The 16,577-nt window shown below is 42.0% G+C and overlaps 1 protein-coding gene across 1 annotated transcript in view; it reads left to right on the top strand.

Annotated features, from left to right (window-relative positions):
* The first annotated feature begins 1,370 nt into the window (after positions 1 to 1,370).
* Positions 1,371 to 16,577, top strand: part of spg7 (SPG7 matrix AAA peptidase subunit, paraplegin) — a 15,997-nt gene continuing 790 nt past the window's right edge. Inside the window, exons 1-16 of the mRNA XM_060858949.1 lie at positions 1,371 to 1,596; positions 2,122 to 2,224; positions 3,000 to 3,083; positions 3,179 to 3,420; positions 4,011 to 4,150; positions 4,717 to 4,819; positions 5,359 to 5,484; positions 5,600 to 5,762; positions 7,374 to 7,547; positions 7,907 to 8,031; positions 8,113 to 8,215; positions 8,403 to 8,513; positions 8,601 to 8,716; positions 8,905 to 9,061; positions 15,295 to 15,458; positions 15,544 to 15,621. Of these exons, the coding sequence (XP_060714932.1) occupies positions 1,399 to 1,596; positions 2,122 to 2,224; positions 3,000 to 3,083; positions 3,179 to 3,420; positions 4,011 to 4,150; positions 4,717 to 4,819; positions 5,359 to 5,484; positions 5,600 to 5,762; positions 7,374 to 7,547; positions 7,907 to 8,031; positions 8,113 to 8,215; positions 8,403 to 8,513; positions 8,601 to 8,716; positions 8,905 to 9,061; positions 15,295 to 15,458; positions 15,544 to 15,621 (2,187 nt within the window). The 5' untranslated portion in view covers positions 1,371 to 1,398. The remainder of the gene's footprint in view (positions 1,597 to 2,121; positions 2,225 to 2,999; positions 3,084 to 3,178; positions 3,421 to 4,010; positions 4,151 to 4,716; positions 4,820 to 5,358; positions 5,485 to 5,599; positions 5,763 to 7,373; positions 7,548 to 7,906; positions 8,032 to 8,112; positions 8,216 to 8,402; positions 8,514 to 8,600; positions 8,717 to 8,904; positions 9,062 to 15,294; positions 15,459 to 15,543; positions 15,622 to 16,577) is intronic.

The following is a 16,577-nucleotide window of genomic DNA, read 5'->3' as shown; positions in this document are numbered from 1 at the left end:
TGGTTTCAGTGATGTCTTCAAATTTGTTACTCGAGGGTTCTTTACCTCATTGAGGATTCTGCGTTGTGCTTTAGGAGTCATCTTGGCTCTGCACCCACTTCTAGGAAGAGTAGTATCAATCAAAGCAGCTCTAAACCACACCACACCTTCAAACATATTTCATTAATTTGACCTCAGGTGTGCAAGCTCCTCACATAAATAAGCTTTCATTGACGTAATTAGTCTATGGGTTCACTTACATTTCCTCCAGCTCGTGAATGCTTAATGGGTTCAATAAAGACACAAAAGTTACAGTAGACTTATATACAACACTTATTAGCACTAGGTATCTTCTAATTAGTTTCAATATTGTTCTGTATACGTGTCCTCTGCCGTACATGTTTATTTTTATTTATTTTATAAAGCAGTTTAGTAAAGAAAACAGTTAGGCATTATATTATATAAACTGCAGATTTCACAGCTAGCAAGCAGGTTAGCTGTTGGCTATTAGCTACTAAAAGAAACATTCATTCATTCATTCATTCATTCATTCATTCATTCATTCATTCATTCATTCATTCATTCATTCATTCATTCATTCATTCATTCATCTTCTACCGCTTATCCGAACTACCTCGGGTCACGGGGAGCCTGTGCCTATCTCAGGCGTCATCGGGCATCAAGGCAGGATACACCCTGGACGGAGTGCCAACCCATCACAGGGCACACACACATTCACTCACGCAATCACACACTAGGGACAATTTTTCCAGAGATGCCAATCAACCTACCATGCATGTCTTTGGACCAGGGGAGGAAACCGGAGTACCCGGAGGAAACCCCCGAGGCACGGGGAGAACATGCAAACTCCACACACACAAGGTGGAGGCGGGAATCGAACCCCGACCCTGGAGGTGTGAGGCGAACGTGCTAACCACTAAGCCACCGTGCCCCCCCTAAAAGAAACAAATAAATGTAAACAAACAAACAAGCAAACAAACAAAAAAGAACAGTAAATATTAAAACACATCACAAACAGTTTAAGCACAGAAGCGTCATGATAATCATGATAGCCAGAAATACGTTTTTTACTTTTAGTTGTTCTAAGCTAATTAGCGTATTAACTACATTTCCCATAATGCATCGCTGTCCGCCATGATGGGCGGTTAAAGGGAGCGAAAGTTATGTTTTAATTTATTTTTAAAATGTTAAACGAAGAATTGTCTTAAGCATAAGCCTATGATTAAAATAAAAAGAAACAAAAATACAAAAAAAAAACCAAAACAAACAAATCATTAAACTGAATAATAGCTTAGGTCACTGAAAAATAGGAACACTAGATAGGGTATAAATGACACGATCTAGTGCACTTCGATTCCAGAAGGCAGCGGTTTGGGGTTCGGCCCCTCAGCTGAGAACATGGCGGCGCTGCTTCAACATGGAAGGCGCTACAGTAAACACTTTAGCTTTGTGTCATCTCATAGCGTCGCTTTACGCTGTCGCAGGGATCAAACACTTTTCAGTACAAATGTAGTTAAGATCCCGATATGCAGGAATTGTGCTGGATGGCGTTTTTTTGTGCAGCCCAGTCGGGGTGTGAAGTCACATCTCATTCAGGTCAGTAACATAAACCTGAATAATAATCAATAAGTCTTAATGTGATTATCGTGATGAACCCGAATCGCCATCTTGTTGTTTATGTGATTGCAGAGCGCCCTGGTCACGTGACTTAATAACAACATGTTTGTTTTTCTTAGTGACCACGACTTAGTAAGTCGTAGGCACGAGATAATGACGTCATGACCATGACTTAGTAAGTCGTAGGCACGAGATAATGACGTCATGACCATGACTTAGTAAGTCGTAGGCACGAGATAATGACGTCATGACCATGACTTAGTAAGTCGTAGGCACGAGATAATGACGTCATGACCACGACTTAGTAAGGAAAGAGACTACAGTGTTCGCCCTTAAAAACTTCTTGCTTTCCCAACGCAGTGATCAAGCTTCTATAAGCTGTAGTCAGGACATGTGTTACTATGTTGTGGCCACACATTTTAGTTTTACATTTATTTATTATCAGCAACAGGACTTTTTATATATTAAGTGGATAACAATATTTGTTTATTTATTTATTTATAGCAAATACTGAACAGACCCCTCAGTCCAACATTTCTAGGGCTGAGCAATGTGATCTACAGAAACCGCTTGCTGACTGATCCAGTGGGATTGTGGAGGAGTCTTGGTAAGTAATAATCTGAAAGAGATGCATGTGTGCAACTCTTATTCAAACAATTGCGTGTAACGGCACGCTACACCAAACTGTCCTAAATCGCTCTGTTTATGGTGAGAAACATCTTTCCAAAGTGCATTGAACTCGTTGAGACGTTAATGATGTGACATTAGCGAAGAGTCATCAGTATTTACTAACCAAGTGACACAATTGTTTTTATAGGCTACCGTTCATATATTTATGAATATATATATATATATATATATGTATGTATGTATGTATGTATGTATATATATATATATATATATATATATATATATATATATATATATGTGTGTATATGTGTGTGTGTGTGTGTGTGTATGTATGTATATGTGTGTGTGTGTGTATGTATGTATATATGTGTGTATAATATATATATATATGTATGAATGTCTGTTGCATACAGCTGTGCTGATTCTGTCACAGAACACGAAAAGTCTTGTCCTGCTAATTGAAATTGAATTGAAATTGGGACATAGAAGCCTTTATTATCGCTGCATATATTTTCTTTGCACATTCCAACTGAGGAGGTTGGGGTCAGAACACAGGGGCAGCTATGATACAGCGTCCCTGGAGCAGAGAAAGTTAAAGGCGGTGGCAGCTTGGCAGTGCTGGGGCTTGAACCCTGATCCTCTAATCAACAACCCAGAGTTTTCACCACTTGAGCCCAGTGTTCAACAGCATTTAGAGTATTAGTACTCGTACTACCTGCTCCAACCTCATGATTCTCTCTTCCTCCAATCAGATGCTGTCAATTATTTCAACACATCATCTGACAGACAAAAGAAGAAAGATGGATCAAACAAGAAATCACCCAAAGAAGACGAAGGTATCCTGGATGGTTTTTCTTTCATTCTTTTTCATTAGTTTCTTCTTAACGTTGTGTAATTTTTACCTGAGTTGTTTATTTTTTTTTTTTTTCAGAGGAAAAGAAGAGGCGTGAGCAGGAGAACCAGATGTACAAGGAGCGCCTGCGCATTCTCTTCATCATTGCTGCTTGCATGAGCCTACTGAACTTGTTTACCTCCAACGGGGGAAACATCTCCTGGAACGACTTTGTTAATGAGATGTTGGCCAAAGGCGAGGTGGCACGGGTGCAGGTGGTGCCGGAGAGCGAGATCGTGGAGATAGACCTCCACCCTGGGGCTGTGATTTTTGGCAGGCCTGTGCGTATTCATGTCCGCGTTGATCGCTTTTCAATAAAGCTATTTGTATTTTATAGCTCGGTGCTGTAAAAAGGAGAAAGGTGCACAAAGTAGAGGTGTAGTGTGTGGGTTAACAAGTTAGGGGTTAGTTAAATGTTCATAGAAGAGGTGGGTCTTCAACCGCTTTTTGAAGATGGTGACAGATTCAGCTGTTCAGATCTTAATTCCAGTGTAATTACAGTATACATTTGTTGACTTCTTCTCTAAGGACATGTGTATATATAACTTTTGTGGAAGGATTCACCAGTGCCAGAGATTTGTAACAGCATGTAAGCCTTCAGAACAAGGACTTCCTGTTTTTTCTCACTACGATTCTTGGTGTCATAATAAAACTATAAACTTTAAAACTTTTAAAACTAAAAAAAGCTTAATCCTTAATAAATGGTTGTTAGGAATAAAATCCTTCAGGACATGTTATTATAGGGAAATCATTGAACAGTAACGGTAGCCTTGTGTTGGGCCACATCACAACACCCTGTAACAGCACACCATGTTGTGTTTTATTCTTGACTTGTTCTGACGTTGCACTAAAGAACGCTTGTGTTTTCCAGAGACTCGCCCTGACGTACCGCATGCAGGTGGCCAACATCGACAAGTTTGAGGAGAAGCTGCATGCTGCAGAGGAGCAGCTCAATATCGACCCTAAGGACAGAATACCGGTGTCCTACAAGCGCACAGGCTTCTTTGGGAAGTGAGTAGTTTGGGAAGTGAGCCTGGATAACTGCAGTAATGCTGGCAGGGATTTTATTCTTTTCAATTTAAGATGAAAGAGCAGAATTCTTTCTAGTGCTCTGAATGATGCACTTTATGGCCAAAAGTTTGTGACCACTGACCATCACACCCAGAAGTGGTGTTTCATCAAAGACGTAAGCACACAGTTGTATAAGGTCTCTTCCTCCTGAAGGTCTCCTAAAAGCACAAGGAAACATAAAGTCCCAAAGGAAGGTTTTATACACTTGTGTGAGCTGAATCAATGTGTAGATGAATCTGCCATTAAACTGTTTTCCTTCCTTCCTTTCTTAATTTTAGCACTCTTTCATCGGGCTGCATCCAAATAATGTAACTGCAGCTTCCTCGATTTTCTGTCTAATCTGTAACTTGGACATAGCTTTTAAACAAGTGAGGAAATGGGAGGCTTCTAGATCAAGGATTCACAATGACTTTGGAGTCAGAATTCTTTTTTTTAAATGCTGTTCTGCACTAATCTGAATTGTCATCCTAATGCCAGCAGCCTGTGTTTGCTCTTCACTGCTGCAGCGCCCTCTATGCTCTCGGCATGGCGGCTGTCGGCGTTGGAATCCTGTGGTACATCTTCCGTCTGGCAGGGATGGGTGTAAGAGAGGGTGGATTCAGTGCTTTTGTAAGTTTTGACTTTAAATACACTCCTTTTACGGTAACAGTTTGTCCAAACATCTCCTGAATATATTCAATAAGCTAAGATCTGTGTGGTCTTGCTTAGTTTTAATCTAAACGATTATTCTACTACAGTTTGCATGTACGTTTCAGAAAATAGACATCTGTATTACAGAAATATGCAAATGAAATCGGTACTGTATATTTATGTGAATCTTTATTTTCTAATGTATATTTCACCATCAAGCTTTGGGCTACACTTCCTCATCACTGTTGAGTGATGACTTTTTTTTTATAGATAAAATTCTTTTTCTAGTTAATTGTTCATCATACGTTGTCAGAAACCTTGTGAGCAAATTAATTTGGGATAACTTAATAATATTTAGTGACGCATGTATTCAAAATCTGGTTATTCTTAAAGTTAATTCATTCATTTTATTTGCATTTTCTCTAAAACCAAACCAACCAGACCAAAAAAAAACATATCTTGGTTCATGTATATGGAGTAAGTTTCTCTTTGTGTGTTTTCTTATTAAATGTCTCTAGAATCAGTTAAAAATGGCAAAGTTCACCATCGTTGATGGAAAGTCTGGGAAAGGTGTGAGCTTCAAAGATGTCGCCGGGATGCACGAGGCTAAGATGGAGGTGAAGGAGTTTGTGGACTATCTGAAGGTATTAACATACTGATTTGTTTTATTTTTTCCTAGTATTGTATCAATACCGTTCAACTGATCGAGAGCCAATTTCAATGCCAAAAGGAGCCTGAGAACTGTGTTTGTATTTGCAGAATCCAGACAGGTACTTAAACCTGGGAGCAAAGGTACCCAAGGGTTCGCTGCTGCTTGGGCCACCTGGCTGTGGAAAAACCCTGCTGGCTAAAGCAGTAGCTACTGAAGCCCAGGTGCCCTTCCTCGCCATGGCAGGCTCTGAGTTTGTGGAGGTGATCGGAGGTAAGACTTCAGCAAATTTTAAAAAGTGTGTGCTGAGTTTATAGTGCAGATTGCTGATGAAGCTTATTTACTAAACAGTGGGCAGTTCGGTGTTTAGTACCTTGAACTACTGAGCAGAAGGTTGTGAGCTTAAATCTCACCACTGCTGGGCCATTGAGAAAGGCCCTTAACCCATAATTGCTCAGTATTAGCTATAAAATATGTTGGTAAATTGCTCTGGATAAGGGCGTCTACCAGAATGCTGTAAATCTAAACAACACCGTACTGTTCGATTTCTGCTCTGTAAATTTCTGTTAAATTTCATTTAACAGTAGGGGGGACAATAAATATAAAATTTCTCATGAGCAATTTTTGAAGGGGGACACAAATAATACAGTCAATGGTAATTCAAAGTGCTTTACATAAAGAAAGTAAAACTATCATAAAAAAATCACAACAATAAAAACAAGGAATTAAAAAAATGTTTAAAATTGTATTTAAAATGCACGGTGGCTTAGTGGTTAGCACGTTCGCCTCACACCTCCAGGGTCGGGGGTTCGATTCCCGCCTCCGCCTTGTGTGTGTGGAGTTTGCATGTTCTCCCCGTGCCTCGGGGGTTTCCTCCGGGTACTCCGGTTTCCTCCCCCGGTCCAAAGACATGCATGGTAGGTTGATTGGCATCTCTGGAAAATTGTCCATAGTGTGTGAGTGAGTGAGTGAATGAGAGTGTGTGTGTGCCCTGCGATGGGTTGGCACTCCATCCAGGGTGTATCCTGCCTTGATGCCAATGACGCCTGAGATAGGCACAGGCTCCCCGTGACCCGAGGTAGTTCAGATAAGCGGTAGAAGATGAATGAATGAATGAACATACAGTGAGGTCAGTTCGGACATAGCACAGTGCTCATTTACTAAATGCACCGCTAAACCATATGCTAATTGTGGCCGTTAATGTTAAGTTAACATTATGCCAAGTCGTCCCAAATAAAACAATGCATGGGAAACGGCTTTGGCGTGTTAGTTGCAGTGCACTATGCAACAAGCTGTTGTAAACAAGCTAACGTTAACTAGAGAAGTAATATTTTAATCGCTAATATAGCAGATTCATGGAAAATGACATCGGTAATCAGCATTTTTGCCGCAACTAATTTATGAATGTGTCTGCATCAACTACATTAAAGATAATCGTTTTATTTAAAGTGAATAAAATCCCCTACTTAATGGAGTTTAACATTAATTGAGCTGCAGCCACACACCTGACTCGTGTGTGCAGAGTAGGTGAGATGAACTAGGAAAGCAGGCAGTGGGTCAAACCACTGTGAGGAAGGGGAGGGAGGGGGAACTCAACTGTTTCTAAATGCATTTTTTGCGTTTGTTTTTTTTTTTCTACTTACACAATTATTTAGGTATACATACATATATTTTTCACAATAGAGAGTGCGATATTTTTTGGAGGGGGACAATCCTCGGATGGGGGGGGGACATGTCCCCTCCGTCCCCCCCCGGGATTTACGCCCAAGGATCTGTAGTTACATGTCGAACATTTCTTCATTTCCATGACCCAGCACATAATAATACCATGATGGAAGTGTTTTTGGTCACGTCTGTGAAGCTGATCGATTTAATCTATTTTAGGCCTTGGTGCTGCAAGGGTGAGGAGTTTGTTTAAAGAGGCGAGAACACGGGCACCCTGCATCGTCTACATTGACGAGATCGATGCTGTGGGCAAAAAACGGTCCACTAACATGTCCGGCTTCAGCAACACAGAGGAGGAGCAGACCCTGAACCAGCTGCTTGTGGAAATGGATGGTATGAAGGAGAAGCTGAATGATTGGAATGATTAATTACAGATTGCAATTAAATTTAGATTTTTCATTGGCTCCTAGGGATGTTTTATATGGAATGATCATTTTATGAGATCCTACTTAAGGAGACAGCAGTAAAATTGGTTAAATAGCGATTTACCTATATGATATGTTAGTTTATCAAGCTGAAACATTCACTACACTTAAAACCACTTTAAAGTCGGTGACGAACTCTAATAATGCTCGATTCTCCAAAACGTCTGAGATCAGTGGTTAAGACGTTGGACTACTGATCAGAAGGTTGAATTCAAATCCACAGTGGATCGGTCCCTAGTTTTAACCCTGTTTCTATCATCCTTATAGGAATGGATACCACCGATCATGTCATTGTCTTGGCATCCACCAACCGAGCAGACATTTTGGACAATGCACTGATGAGGCCAGGTCGGCTAGACAGGCACATATTTATCGACCTCCCCACTCTTCAGGTACTGCATGCGAGACAGTAACGCGTGCTTATGTGACTTGATTGTAGAAAGAGTAATCCCTGATGGTTCTGATGATTCTAGGAGCGAAAGGAGATCTTTGAGCAGCACTTGAAGATCCTGAAGCTTTCCCATCCTGCAGATTTCTACTCCTTACGTCTGGCTGAGCTCACACCTGGCTTCAGTGGTGGGTTTCCTCATTATAGTAACTGTAATTATTGTCATCCAGATTTTCTGGGGATGAAGCCTCTTGAAAAGACAAAACGCAGATCGTCTGTATGTTATTCTGGCACGATTTTCCTCACCTAGAACATTCGTCCAGTTTAGAACCAGTCTAGAAACCTAACAGCAATCTGGCGTCTTTCTTGTTCCAGGTGCTGATATTGCAAACATTTGCAATGAAGCAGCTCTTCATGCAGCGCGTGAAGGGTTCAAGTCCATTGACACCTTTAATTTTGAATATGCAGTGGAGCGAGTTATTGCAGGTAGTACAGCATCATCTGACTCCGTTATCTTTATGAGCCTGTTTGCTATCTAGTCCTGATTTTACTTTTGATTTGTGGAATGGTCAGGCAGTGTGAAGAAAAGCAAGATCTTGTCCAAAGAGGAGCAGAGGGTGGTAGCTTTCCATGAGTCGGGCCACGCGCTTGTTGGCTGGCTTTTGGAGCACACGGAAGCTGTCATGAAGGTATAGAACACAGAAAAACTTGTCTAGACATAGAAATAAAGTTAATAACACACAGTGCATAATTATGTTGTGTGATTCTGTGCTTTCTGCTTTGTATCTGATTGCATGTGGCTTACTTCTGTGTATGCTGTGTTCAGTGATTATGGTGGTATTTGTGTTCTCTGTGTGGGGTTTCTTGCCCCTGGCAGGTGTCGATAGCTCCCAGGACCAACGCGGCTCTAGGGTTCATGCAGATCCTGCCCAAGGACCAGTATCTGTTTACCAAAGAGCAGCTATTTGAGAGAATGTGTATGGCTCTGGGTGGAAGAGCCTCTGAAGCCATTACATTCAACAAAGTCACCACAGGTAGGATTCATCCACAGTGGAACTTTTCTTTTCCCCGAGGTGAAAAGCAGGGTTTAGAATGATAACAATGATAACCCAGGGTTAAGCTCATGCTGAAAAGCACTTATGTCTCTGTGTCCATCAGTCTCAGAAAGGGAGGTGTGACAATTTTATTTCTATAGTGCTTTCAACAAAGATCATCATAACAAAAAAGCTTCACAGAATTGTATACATTTTAAACGTATAACTCGCTCTGTAATAATCACATCAGTGGTGTTGGTGGTCATACAAGGTGATATGAGGAAGAAACCAGACTCAACAAGGAACCCAATGGAACACAGTCAGTGTCCAGTGATGGAGACTTGAATGCATGTGACTGTATTTTACTAAATGTTGCATCTTTGTGGCTTTTTACACCTGGTCACTTCATGCGTTTTCTGTGATCAGATAGCTATCCGATAGTAAAAAGACCTGGGGTCTCATTTATAAAGCGTGCGTACGCACAAAATGGGGCTGGAAACGTGCGTACGCCAGATTTCGCGCAAAGATTGTGATCTATAAAAAAACAAACTTGACGGGAAAATGTGCGCACCTTTAAGCAAACTTTGAGCTGTGCGTACGCACATTCTGGAGACAAAAGGAATTGGCGACACAGATGGTGAGGTTGTGAACTGAAGTTAGATTGTAGAAAATACATGTGAGAAGAACGATTATAAGAATTAATGACATTTAATTTTCACCCCATTTCATACGTTATATCCACATTATCATGAAGATTAAATCCAACAGTGTTATTTGTGCCGATTGTTTTAGGCTATATACATCTAGTAAAATCCAAACGTAATTCAAAATGTATTAAAAATAAAATAATAATAATAATAATAATAATAATCAGCGCTACTCCGTCCAGGGTGTATCCTGCCTTGATGCCCAATGACGCCTGAGGATAGACACAGGCTCCCCGTGACCCGAGTAGTTCGGTAGAAGATGAATGAATGAATGAATAATCAGCGCTGCCTTACAGTCACATTGTCCACAACGGGAGCGCAGGAGGAGATGGCGCGACTACATGTGATACAGAATAGCATGAAATACCCTTTTATTAGAGAACTGCAGAACACAGTGTAAAAACGAAATATTTTCCTTAATGTACATATAGCTATCATAAAATGTCAAAGTCTGCAAATACAGTCATGAAGCACAGTCGCTACTCATCATCGGTCCTAACTATTACGGTGTTCATTACAAAACCGTCATGAAGAAGCATGTGTTCACTATAACATTTTCGTCTTAAATTTTCGCCCACAAATTAATTCTGTGATTTTGTCAAGGTGATAACAATCAGTCCAATTGCTAGAAACATATCAATGCTCCGGTGACCCGGGTATGTAATGCTTCATGATGGCACTGCTGGCACTGTTGGAGGATTACGCCAATGGCAGAATAAGGAGAGAACGAGTTTTCAGGGACCATGATGATTTCCTGGCCCATTATGACGACTGGCTCATAAGCCGATTTAGATTCCCTAGAGCTGTGCTCTTAGATCTATGTGCTGAATTGGGTCCAGGATTAGAGAGGGCAACACGCCGGAACCATGCCATCCCAGTCCAAATACAAGTCCTCACCACTTTGGGGTTCTTGGCAACCGGCTGTTTCCAGCGGGAATTGGCAGACAGGTAAATTATTTATATTAAAAAAAAAACTATAAGTAATCCTCAACTTTGTCTCTAAGACCTTTTTGTATATGAAATAATTCTATTGGAATCTATCATCTCACCCTATAGGTCTGGTATATCACAGCCATCCCTGAGTGCCATAATATCTGTCGTTTTGAATGGTATACTTAATATGGGTAGTCGATACATCAGGTTCCCCTACACTGTGCGAGAACAGGCCGAAATTAAAATGCAATTTGCAGCAATGTCTGGTTTCCCAAATGTAATCGGCGCAATTGGCTGCGCTCATGTTGCTATAAGGGCACCATCTGAATATGAATTTGCTTATGTTAGTAGAAAGCATGTGCATTCTATTAATGTGCAAATCATATGTGACTCCAACATCTTCTTCTTCTTCTTTCGGCTTTTCCCTTCAGGGGTCGCCACAGCGAATCATCTCTCTCCACCTAACCCTATCTTCTGCATCCTCAACACTTGCACCCACTAGCTTCAAATCCTCATTAATTACATCCATATACCTCCTCTTTGGCCTTCCTCTTTGCCTCCTGCCTGGCAGCTCCATGTCCAACATTCTCCTACCAATATTCTCACTCTCCCTCCTCTGAACATGTCCAAACCATCTTAATCTCGCCTCCCTAACTTTGTCCCCCAAACGTCCAACATGGGCTGTCCCTCTGATGTACTCGTTCCTAATCCTGTCCAGTCTTGTCACACCCAAAGAGAACCTCAACATCTTCAGTTCGGCTACCTCTAGCTCTGACTCCTGTCTCTTCTTCAGTGACACTGTCTCTAAACCATACAGCACGGCCTGTCTCACCACTGTCCTGTACACCTTCCCCTTGATTCTTGCTGATATTTTCCTATCACACAGAACTCCTGACACCTTTCTCCACCCACTCCAACCTGCCTGCACTCGCTTCTTTACTTCTTTCCCACTCTCTCCATTACTCTGGACTGTTGACCCCAAGTACTTAAACTCCTGTACCTTCTTCACCTCTTCACCCTGTAACCTTACTGTTCCACTTCCCTCCCTTTCATTCACACACATGTACTCAGTCTTACTACGACTGACTTTCATTCCTCTTCTCTCCAGCGCAAACCTCCACCTCTCCAGGTTTTCCTCCACCTGCTCCCTGCTCTCACTACAGATCACAATGTCATCTGCAAACATCATCGTCCAAGGAGACTCCTGTCTGACCTCCTCTGACAACTGGTCCATCACTATAGCAAACAGGAAGGGGCTCAGAGCCGATCCCTGATGCAGTCCCACCTCCACTGTGAACTCCTCTGTCTGACCTACAGCACACCTCACCACTGTCCTGCTCCTCTCATACATGTCCTGCACCACTCTGACATACTTCTCTGCTACTCCTGACTTCCTCATACAGTACCACAGCTCTTCTCTTGGCACCCTGTCATACGCTTTCTCTAAGTCTACAAACACACAGTGCAACTCCCTCTGACCATCCCTATACTTCTCCATCAACATTCTCAGAGCAAAAATTGCATCTGTTGTGCTCTTTCTGGGCATGAAGCCATACTGCTGCTCACAAATTTCCACCACCTTCCTTAACCTAGCTTCCACTACTCTTTCCCACAACTTCATTGTATGGCTCATCAACTTTACCCCCTTTAGTTACTGCAACTCTGCACGTCACCCTTATTCTTAAAGATGGGCACTAACACACTCCTTCTCCATTCGTCAGGCATCCTCTAACTTTCTAATACCATGTTAAACAAACTAGTTAAAAATTCCACTGCTGCCTCTCCTAGACACTTCCAGACCTCTACCGGGATGTCGTCAGGACCAACTGCCTTTCCACTTTTCATCCTCTTCAAAGCCTTCCTGACTTCATCCTTTCTAATCTTATCTACTTCCTGTTCCACAAAGTTCACCCCTTCTACTCTTTTTTTCCCTCTGATTTTCCTCATTCATCAGCTCCTCAAAGTATTCCTTCCATCTCCTCTGTACACTCTCCTCACTTGTGAGCACCCTTCCATCTCTATCCTTAATAATTCTAACTTGCTGCACATCCTTCCCATCTCGATCCCTCTGTCTAGCTAACCTGTACAAGTCCTTCTCTCCTTCTCTAGTGTCTAACCTAGTGTACAACTCTTCATATGCCTTCTGCTTGGCCTTAGACACCTCCCTCTTCACTCTGCGCTGTAACTCCTTGTATTCCTGTCTATTCTCTTCAGTCCTGTCCATGTCCCACTTCTTCTTGGCTAATCTCTTCCTCTGTATACTATCCTGAACTTCCTCATTCCACCACCAAGTCTCCTTATCTTCTTTCCTCCTTCCAGATGACACACCCAGCACCTTTCTCCCTGTCTCCCTGATCACTTCTGCTGTAGTTTCCCAGTCATCTGGCAGCACTACCTGACCACCCAGAGCCTGTCTCAACTTCTGTCTAAATTCCTCACAACATTCCTCCTTTTTCAGCTTCCACCACTTAGTTTTCTTCTCTATCTTTGACCCCTTCCTCTTACAGACCATCAGAGTCATCCTACACACCACCATCCTATGCTGTCTGGCTACACTCTCTCCCACTACCACTTTACAGTCACTAATCTCTTTCAGATTGTCTCTTCTACAAAGGATGTAGTCTACCTGTGTTCTCCTACCTCCACTCTTGTAAGTCACTCTATGTTCCTCCCTCTTCTGAAAATAAGTGTTAACCACAGCCATGTCCATCCTCTTAGCAAAGTCTACTACCATCTGTCCTTCAAGGTTCCTTTCCTTAACTCCAAACTTGCCCATCACCTCCTCATCACCTGTGTTCCCCTCACCAACATGTCCATTAAAATCCGCTCCTATCACCACTCTCTCACCCGTGGGAATACTCTCAATCACCTCATCGAATTCACACCAGAATCTCTCTTTCTCCTCTAACTCACAACCTACCTGCGGGGCATAACCACTAACAACATTCAACATCACCCCTTCAATCTCTAACTTCAGACTCATCACCCTGTCTGACACTCTCTTCACCTCCAGAACATTCCTCACAAACTCCTCCTTCAGGACCACACCTACCCCATTTCTCTTACTATCCACACCATAATAAAACAGCTTGAATCCTGCTCCTATACTACGAGCCTTGCTACCCTTCCACTTGGTCTCCTGTACACACAGTATATCCACCTTCCTTCTCTCCATCATATCAGCCAGCTCTCTACCTTTCCCTGTCATAGTACCAACATTCAGAGTCCCTATTCTCAGTCCTACACTCTTACCTTTCCTCTTCTCTCTCTGTCTGTGCACTCTCCTCCCTCCTCTACTCCTTCGACCAACAGTAGCCCAATTTCCACCGGCGCCCTGTAGGTCAACGGCGCCGATGGCGGTCGTTGTTAACCCGGGCCTCGACCGATCCGGTATGAAATTCTTACTGATGTGACTCCAACATGACCCTCACAAACATTGTGGCACGCTGGCCTGGTTCAACACATGATTCCTTTATCTTGACACATAACAGTGTAGGGAACAGTCTAAATGCAGGCGCAGTACGTGATGGCTGGCTTCTTGGTGAGTTTAACAATATTAAAAAGTAGAAACTGTAACAATTTTGTTTTTAACATAATTATAACAATGTTGCTTTTAATATAATTATAACCTGCAGGCGACAGTGGCTACCCCCTGAGACGCTTGCTCCTCAAACCATTTTTAAACCCGCAGAGCGCAGAGGAAACTCATTATAACGAGGTCCTCTCTCGTGCCCGCGCAGTGATTTGCATTGACTATTTATGGTTAAAAATGGGCGTGTACAGGGCGGGATTTCACGTACGCACATCTGTGGGTGATCTGTGATTTATAAAAGGGAACATTGCTTAGAGGAGTGCGTACGCACGGTTTTATAAATCGGAATTTTTTTTGGCGTACGCCATTTTTGGCTTTTGGGCGTACGTAAACTTTTAGTAGGGATCCTACGCAGTTTTATAAATGAGACCCCAGGTCTAAACGCCCTCCGAAATGTTTTCGAGACGGATATAAATCCGATCGTTCAAACCATTTCAGGAGGTGGTCTGGGACGCATTTCAGATGAAACTGGACAGGTGTAAATGAATGTGGTTGTTCAAGCCACATACGTCAGTGCTATACTCCTCCCAAACGGAAGTACGTCACTCGCAGGTGATCTTTCACCCAGGTGTCTCGTCGGGTCTTAAAATGCGCTGCTGCTGCCAGCGAAAATGCAGCAAACAATAAATGCTGTTTTTTGTAGCATAACCGTCGTAACAAGTTTTTTCGTCTTCTTTTTGATTGCATTCTGAAAACCGCATACACCAAAGCGTGTTCCATTTCAGTTACCCCGGAAATGAGGTAAAATATATTTGCATTTTGGGCGGGAGTAGAAAGATCGGTTTGATATCTGATTCGCCGAGACGCATTTATGTGGCCTAATGTGAATGGAACAGTTTTAACAAATCAGATATTTATCAGATCAGAGAAAACACATGAAGTGACCAGGTGTAAAAAGGCCCATAAATGTTGAAGCTCTAAAATGTACACAGCACAGGAAATTACAACTTGGAAACACTGCATTACGCTCATTTTATTAAAATTTAGCTCCTTGTACGCAGGCGCTCAGGATGATCTGCGGAAGGTGACGCGTGTTGCCTACGCCATGGTGAAACAGTATGGCATGGCACCCAGCGTGGGCCAGGTGTCTTTCCCAGACCCCGAGGAGCAGGTTGGTATCGGACGCAGGCCATTCAGCCAGGCACTTCAGCACCAGATGGATCATGTGAGTGAACACTAGAAACTAGACTATAATTTAATTTAGGTCAGTAAACTGATGAATGATGAATTGTGGATGTGTCGTTATTCAGGAAGCCAAGATGCTAATTGCACGTGCATACAGACACACTGAGAAACTGCTCCTGGACAACAAGGATAAACTTGTACTGGTGAGTCAAATTCAGACAAATACAGACAGTATCAGCCTCTTTCTTTAGCTCCCATGTCGCTGTATGATCCTATGTAAAGTGCTCTGACTTTTCCTACACCATAAAAATGTTTTTGCTTCGTCAGATTGCTTTTTTCTTTTGGGTAATTTGGTAGAGATAAAATCCGATCTCTAAATGTACAAATGAAATGATCCATGTGCTTACATCAGCTCCCCTTTTACCCCAACCACAGAAAACTTTTTGCCTGTTTATTATTTTCTTCCTCAGCGAGAACTGTACTCGAGTAGTTAGTGATGCCAAGCTGTGCAGGGCAACATAGCTGTTTAAAGCAACCTAGAATTTTTGAAGATATCCATGAGCAACAAACCACTAGAACTATGTACAAAATACGCAAGCACACCTCACAACACTCATGTATATGAACAAAAGCATTGTGGTTACTCTGCAGGGTCATTCACACTTGCTTTTCTAGCACCAGCATACCACCAGTCTGTGTGATCTGACAAGTCCATATACTGTAGCTCTGATCTGAGAGAAAATTGGCTCTTTTGTAGCTTTTATTTATTAAATTGTAATTGCTGATGAATTTTTCTTGAATCTATCATTAGTATATCTAAATAAATGACAGATGGTTTGTATCCTAATCGCAAATTGACAAAATAAAAATAAAATTTTCACCTGATAGCTTTGTAGTGATCTGAAGAATATAAATATTTACGTCTAGTAAATTTTTCAGACACATCGCATACACTCGCAATTTTAGTTCCTACTGTATATGCACTTGCTTCCTTTTGATTTGAGCTGTAGAGCAAATGCGACAGACGAAGCGTGACGGGAGGTAGAAGTCTAGAAAGCCACACTGTTAAATATTACAGCAAACATCTTCTGTAGTGTTTATAGACTATACAGTAGTTGAGTAGCGTTTCACCTTCTGGAGTGGCTCATAAGAGACAAAC

This window comes from Tachysurus vachellii, chromosome 23 (genome assembly GCF_030014155.1).
Source record: "Tachysurus vachellii isolate PV-2020 chromosome 23, HZAU_Pvac_v1, whole genome shotgun sequence".
NCBI lineage: Eukaryota > Metazoa > Chordata > Actinopteri > Siluriformes > Bagridae > Tachysurus > Tachysurus vachellii.
The sequence above is the reverse complement of the archived record's forward strand: the minus strand, read 5'-3'. Positions and strand labels throughout refer to the sequence as shown.